General features: G+C 38.3%; 1 protein-coding gene across 1 annotated transcript; it reads right to left on the bottom strand.

Moving 5' to 3' along the window:
- Positions 1 to 4,458: 4,458 nt before the first annotated feature.
- On the bottom strand, positions 4,459 to 6,492 carry LOC143533798 (PAN domain-containing protein At5g03700-like). The gene has a single exon (XM_077028461.1). It carries the CDS (start codon positions 6,391 to 6,393, stop codon positions 4,780 to 4,782), a length of 1,614 nt encoding a protein of 537 aa, XP_076884576.1. The 5' UTR covers positions 6,394 to 6,492; the 3' UTR covers positions 4,459 to 4,779.
- Positions 6,493 to 6,840: the final 348 nt, after the last annotated feature.

The raw sequence follows: 6,840 nt of genomic DNA, 5'->3' as shown, positions 1-6,840 counted from the left end.
GACTAAAGCTCATAAACAAGTTTAAGACTCTAAGTTTGTATGAACACATGAACATCCCAAAACATTAAAAGCAAAAAGGGATTAGGTACGAGATTACTCACTTGATAAACGATGCGGTGTAAGATAAAGCAAGAACCAACTTTAAACAAGCACAAGTTAACCTATAAATAAGATTATTGTTTTAATGATTTGTCTTGATTATAAGTTAGCATAAGTAAATTATTATATATAATATATATATTACCGGAAAAGCAGGACAGAACAGGGAGGAAGACGGAGGCAGAGAGGGAGGCGGCAGAGAGAGCAAGGAGAACAGGAGAGATTAAGTGCTTTGTGTGTGTAGTGTTAGGAAAAATAATACTATTATTTATAGAGAAACCCTAGGGAACACAATCCCTAGAAAAAGGGGAAAAAGATCTCAAAAAGCAAAAGATTCCAAAAGCAAAAGATATCAAAAGATACGGCAGCAGGGAAAAAGAGAAAAAGTTGACAGGTTAACAGTAAAAAGGCATGGGCGGTTCAGAAAAAGGTACTGGTCAAGCATGGAAAAAGCAGATCTCAAAAGATAATGTCAGTCACTTTTTCTGCCAACCAATGGGGTTGGTGCGCATGCTGCGCCGAAAGTAACTTTTCAGACATAAAGCAGATTAGGTCAACAGCACAAAAGATAAGACAACACAAAAGCAAACGGCTAGATTAAACAGAAGAAAACTCAAAGGGTTCAGCGCGAGAAAGCTCGAGCGCGAAGGCAGACACAGAAGGTCAAGAGAGCGCGAGCGCGAAGGCAGACAGAACCAACCTTAACGCGTCGCGGAAAGAACTACATTTCTAAGCGCGCCGCGGGAAGAATCACATTTCTTAGCGCGCCGCGGGAGGAACTAAAATTCCTAGCGCGCCGCGGGAAGAACTATAATTCTTCGCGCGTCGAGGGATGAACTACGATTCTTAGCGCGCTGCGAGAAGAACTACAAATCCTTAGCGCGTCGCGGGAAGAACTACCGTTCTTAGCGCGCTGCGAGAAGAATTACAATTCTTAGCGCGCTGCGAGAAGAGTTCGTCTCGCGTATCGCTGAAACAGGTGGTCTTCACGCAGGATTCCTTGTAAGGGGTCTGGCGCGTGGAGCTGCGCAGACAACCTTAGGCGGGAAGGAACAAAGGACAAGCAAAGAGTTAGAAGAAAAAGAGGGAAACAAGGCGTAAGGGCGGGACGGCGACAAGAGGGAAAAGAAGGCGGAAAGAGAGAAGAGGGACGGGACGGCGGAAAGAAAGAGAGAGAAAGAGGCGGGAAGGAAAATATATATTATTATTAAAAGTAAAATATAAGTATAAATATTAAATCATAAAAGAGAGAGATCGGATCGGAGAAACGGGTACCTGGGTCGGGTTGGATCGGGGCAGATGTCACAGGTTTGGGAAGGAAGATCTGCTAAAGCTGTATTGATCTCCTTCATGCATGGTTGAGGATGCATGCAAGGACTGTACTAACGCCATTGTGGGAAAGTTCAATAAGTTTGTCTGTCTACTTGTTGAAAAACAACCGTTCGATGAACACGAGGTGTTTGAGTACGAGTTCGAGTCCGACTGAAGATGAAAGCTAACGGAACAAATACCAAAGACTAGAGGGAGATTGTTAGGTTCATTTTGTATTAGTCTTTCGTATTTGTTCGATATGTATGTTTTGTGTTAGTTAGCTTGTTGGACTTATCTTTGTATGCATGTTTGGGCCCAATGCCATTTGTAATGGAGTCCAATGGGCCGTGAATAATGAAAGAATTGTGTACGAGCTTACACACTATATATAGTGTGTGTAACTCATACAAAAAAAAAAAAAAAAAAACTTTTGTCAATCTTGTCCTCTTGTAACTGAAACTCTTTCTTTTCTCCCTACTCTCACGGCAATAAGCATAACCAAACAAGATCCGAGATATCGGTCCTCACTAGTGATTCCGCTAGCTAGTGTAGAGGTTAATCCAAGTAAACTAGTTGTTGTATTGTTAGATCCAGTCAAGAGACCTGTAGTATTTTGTAACAAATTTACCTGATGTAATCAGGAAAAAAGAAATAAAAAACTGACATGACACGTTAAAAGATGACAATATAACGATGCTTTTGATGCAAACAAGTTGGCCATAGCGAATGATGTTAAAATACAAGTTTTTAACAGTTATGAAAATTCGTCACATTTTGATTCATCAACCCTTATTTAAAATTAAGTATTCTTTTCGCATATGCATATGGTGACCAACCATTTAATTAATAAATTTTAAAAGTCAAATGTAAAATCTGTTTTCATTACTAAATGTCATTTTATAGGGTTAATCTTCTTGCCTAATTATTTGGGTTCAGAAACGAACTATTCCTTCTATATTCAGAAAAATGGTAGTTGACCCATGATAATGGGTGAAATGTAAAATTTACAAGGCAGTCTTTAGACAAAGTTTATGTCGAGTATGAGTTAAAAACTGGATTAAAGTGTAGCTCAAGCTTATTTTCTTTGAGATAGTTAACTCCTATAAAATGTCAAGTTGAGTATGATTTAAAAGTAGCTCGCTTGTTAGCTAGTTCGTGTAATTCAGTATAAGTTAAAATAGCTTGTTGGCCCGTGTAACATTCCATGTAATCCCTTAATCATGATTCCTCGTTTTCTTAGCTCGTATGTGTTGGTATTTTGATCCCATATTATTTGAAATTTGTATAGTTTGATACTACTATTGACTTGAAACATACATAAATAAAAATATGCAAAATCATGATATTAAAAAAACAAGTATGTTAGATCAATTCCCCACGATGATTATGAAAACATAGATGATATGATAAACCTGATAAGATGTGCGTATATGTTACAGCAGAGAGAGTAGTCATAGCAGATGAGAAACCTCCAGATATGATTGTCAACTTGATCGAGTTCCCTTTTAGGATATATTATTAAGTATGGGGATTAGGGTTCTTGAGAGAGAACCGAATATGAGAGAGAAGAGGATTACGAATTATGTGTTGTAAATATGTATTTCGTATATTCTCTTTGATGTTAATTAGTATCCCTCGAATACATATAAGGGGAAACCCTTTATTAGCTAATGACTAATGAGATTCTAAATATGTCCCTCTAAAATTCAAATTCCTCTTTTGTCCATTTACTAACTCGTCTTCGCCTCTACGTTAGAAAATCGAGACGACATGTTTCTTAACCCGCCGCCTCCCCCACCATATTAGCTCATCGTCCGTTGCATCCCCGCCATGTTAGCTCATAACCTGTCGCATTCCCAACATGTTGGCTCAAAACACATCGTCCCCCCTCCATGTTAACTCAAAACTCATCGCATCCCCACTCTATTAGCTAAAAATTAAATCTAATACATCTATAGGGGAGACGATGAGTTTTGAGCTAACATGGAGGGGAGACGATGGGTTTCGAGGTAACATAGCGGGGAGGCGACGGGTTATGAGATAATCTGGAGGGGAGACGGCGAGTTAAGAAACATGTCGTCTCGATTTTCTAACGTAGAGGCGAAGACGAGTTAGTAAAGGGACAAATGGAGAATTTAAATTTTGAAGTGACATATTGATGTGGGCCCAAGTGTAGAAGACCTTGCCATGATGTTTCCGGAGGCCCAAGATCGCGCTTTCAAAGGTGTTGCACGGAAATGGGCTTAACTTGGGCTCTAGGAACGGGCCTCCGTTTTAGGCGTGCTACCAGTCAAAACGGCCGTAGGATTTTTCCGAAATAAGGCTTATAGATACACTTTTGGGCCACTTTTGAGTTTTTCGTCTACTTTTTGTGTTTTGTTTTGGGCTATTGTTGGGTCTTTGGTTGTTTGTATTGGCCCAAACTTATTTTGAAATCTCTATTATTATGTTATGAATATTTGTGACTGATTATTGATCAGAATTAATAAAAAAAATCGACTTTTCAAATTTCTGCCTGTTGGATCAAATTTAGATGTTTGGGAAAGGATTATCATGGGTATTCGTAGAACCAACGTGATTAGCCTTTAATCTCTATTAGTACGTTGCATCACATATTTGGAATCTCTTTAAACAAGTGACATTTTGGGATTTTCCCTAAATATATTTATTCTTACCTCATTGTGCCATGCCCATGAGCCAGCTCTCATCAAATACAAGTTGAATTTCCAACTATGATTAATCTCAGCTCCTATTTTTATTAACTCGTGCCTAAGTTAATGCTAGCTTGACTCAAACTAGCTCATAGAACAACCATAGAAATATACCTTGTTCTCCTATCTCCCTCGCTTTCTATTATCTCTCTTTTCATTCACGTAAACATGTGTAATCGTATATTCATCAAAGTTACAACACAAACACTCTCTCCTCCACTTCATATCCCCTCTCCTTAAAAACACCCATAAACTAATTATTAAAAAATGAAAATGCTATAAACTTAGGCTTCGTTGAAGGACAACAAATTAATCTTTGCCAATCATATCAAAAGAGATTTGACATTTTATTCACAAATTCATTAACAAAGATTTTGAGTAATGCATATAAAATTAACATATTGATACGTAAAAATATACATTGTAAGTTTTTAAGTTTATTTAATAAAGAAACGCATAAATAAACAAATTTCAAAACACCTCTAGACTAGAAACATTTTTAATTGTACAAACCTATATTCGTATCGGCTTCACGTGAGTCACGTGACCGTTAAGATCCACTTGACCTTTTATACATATCTCGACCCATAGGATAGATCTATACATATAAAGTCAAACTTGGTCAAAGTCAAACCCTCAAAATACGTCATTGCTTACATCACCTTACACTTAACTCTATAGACTTGAAACTTGCTGATCCCAAATTTTTATAGGGCCCCACTCCACCATCCAACCCATCCTCCTCTACATACCCTTTAACCCCTCTACTTTCTTTCTTGTACAAAATCACCCCTCCAATTCCCAAAATTAATAATACTAACCCACAAAGTAAACCTAATCCAACCCATAATCCAATTACCTTATTATCTTTTTCTACACTCTCCCTCACCTTAAAATAACCCACCTTTGTATCATCAAGCACTTCCACTAATGTTTGTATGGGATAATCTATGGTATAACAAAAACCAGATGTGTTACTGTAAACCGCACCCCAACACGTGCAGTTTTCTTCACATGCACGCTCACATTTTTCTAAAGAACTCATAATTGTGTACGCCATTATCTCTTTATTTGGTAACTCAACTCCAATTCTCCTTATCACCCTAGACTTTTTCTGGCATAAATCATCGTCGGATCCGATTATTGTTTCCTTGTTTTCACTCCGACCGGACGTGTATGATATCCTAGGGTCCAAACATGAACACCCTTTGCCGCGTTGGCACAACCCATAGGGTCCACACGAGCTCGGTAAATCACATGAATCAGCTACTTGTTTGAAATCCACCAGCCAGGATGATCGGGTCCAGTAGTACCCGATCAAGTTACCATCGGGTTCTAACCGAACCCGACGGTTACCAGTCCCTGGTTGTTGAAAACTAGTAAACGGTTGCACATCAACTGGGGCTGTATCATTTTGATACATACCCAAGAACCCATCTGGGCTGACCACAACCCGGATGGGTCCCCCGCCTTCTATGATCCGGGCCTTAGCTTCCATAGGATCATGCTGGAAGTAAAGATGGCCCGGGTCAGAATTAGCAACAAACTTTGCGTAAAACCCGATGAAATCAGACCCTAGTTTCATTGAATACAACCCGTTCGACGAAACCAGTGTCATGGCACTAGTGAAATTTTGACCTTCCATAAGGGTATTATCGGGAAAGTCAAAACTTTGCCATAATATTAAAGAAGTGTCGCCCACCTTCTCTATTAATAAATTAGACGTGCCCAAGAGTCGAACCCGGTCACCATCCGTGTGACTTGACCATAATGCCCCCGATCGTTCATTGGAAATTACAAGACTGCCATTAAATGACAAACGTGTCTTGGATGACCAACGAGTCACTAGACCTTTCCCAACGGTCCATAGCCGCTCTTGTGACGGGACATGAATAATAACAACAACGAGTTGAGTCCGATCCACTCGAAGGAACCCGAGTGAGTAGTTACCAACTTTATCACTCAGTAAAGGCTGGAATAATGTAACCGATGAATCCGGGGTCGCAGTGAACCCTTTTACGAGTTCTTGTGTCACGGCAATAGCGGTTATCGGGTGAGTTAAAAAGGTGAGTAGGATGATGAACATGTAAATCCGAGTCAACTCAGAAGGGATGTCCTCCATTTTGAAAAGTGGGAGATTATAGTAGTGTGATCCATATATCATATAGCTGGTGATATTGTATTGATATGCATGAAATAATATTATAGTGTGTCCACTAGAACACTTATTATATAACTGTAGTCTAAAAAAGAGGTGTGACTTTTGGCCCATTGGTGCAATAAATAGTTGTCAAACTTTTATTGTTTTGAAAATGACATATTTATTGTATATGTTGATAAGTAGGGTGTTGACTAATTTATTTAATTTTTGTATAAACAAGAAAATGATATGAAAATATTAATATACAAAGACGTAAATCGTAATTAAAAAAGCATGTCTATCTTAAGTTCCGTCCACCAAATTACTTCGAGTGTTTAAGATGATTATGAAAAACAGACTTTAATAATTTCTTTTCAGACGAGCGCCCTCAACCCCTATGACTCTTCAATCCAATTATGATCATTGATAACTTGATATTGCAAAATTGTTGGACCCAAATCATTTATCATTTAAAACACTGCTTGCTCAAATGTATCATTAATCTTTTATAACTTAGAAGAACCAAATTCATTATTATTATATTTATAGCTAAATTTAAGGATAAGTTTTATGACTATC

Source organism: Bidens hawaiensis, unplaced genomic scaffold, assembly GCF_021521415.1.
Source record: "Bidens hawaiensis isolate Kalapana, Puna unplaced genomic scaffold, B.hawaiensis_p1.1 tig00009917_1, whole genome shotgun sequence".
Lineage (NCBI taxonomy): Eukaryota > Viridiplantae > Streptophyta > Magnoliopsida > Asterales > Asteraceae > Bidens > Bidens hawaiensis.
This window is presented reverse-complemented; position numbering and strand designations above follow the sequence as displayed.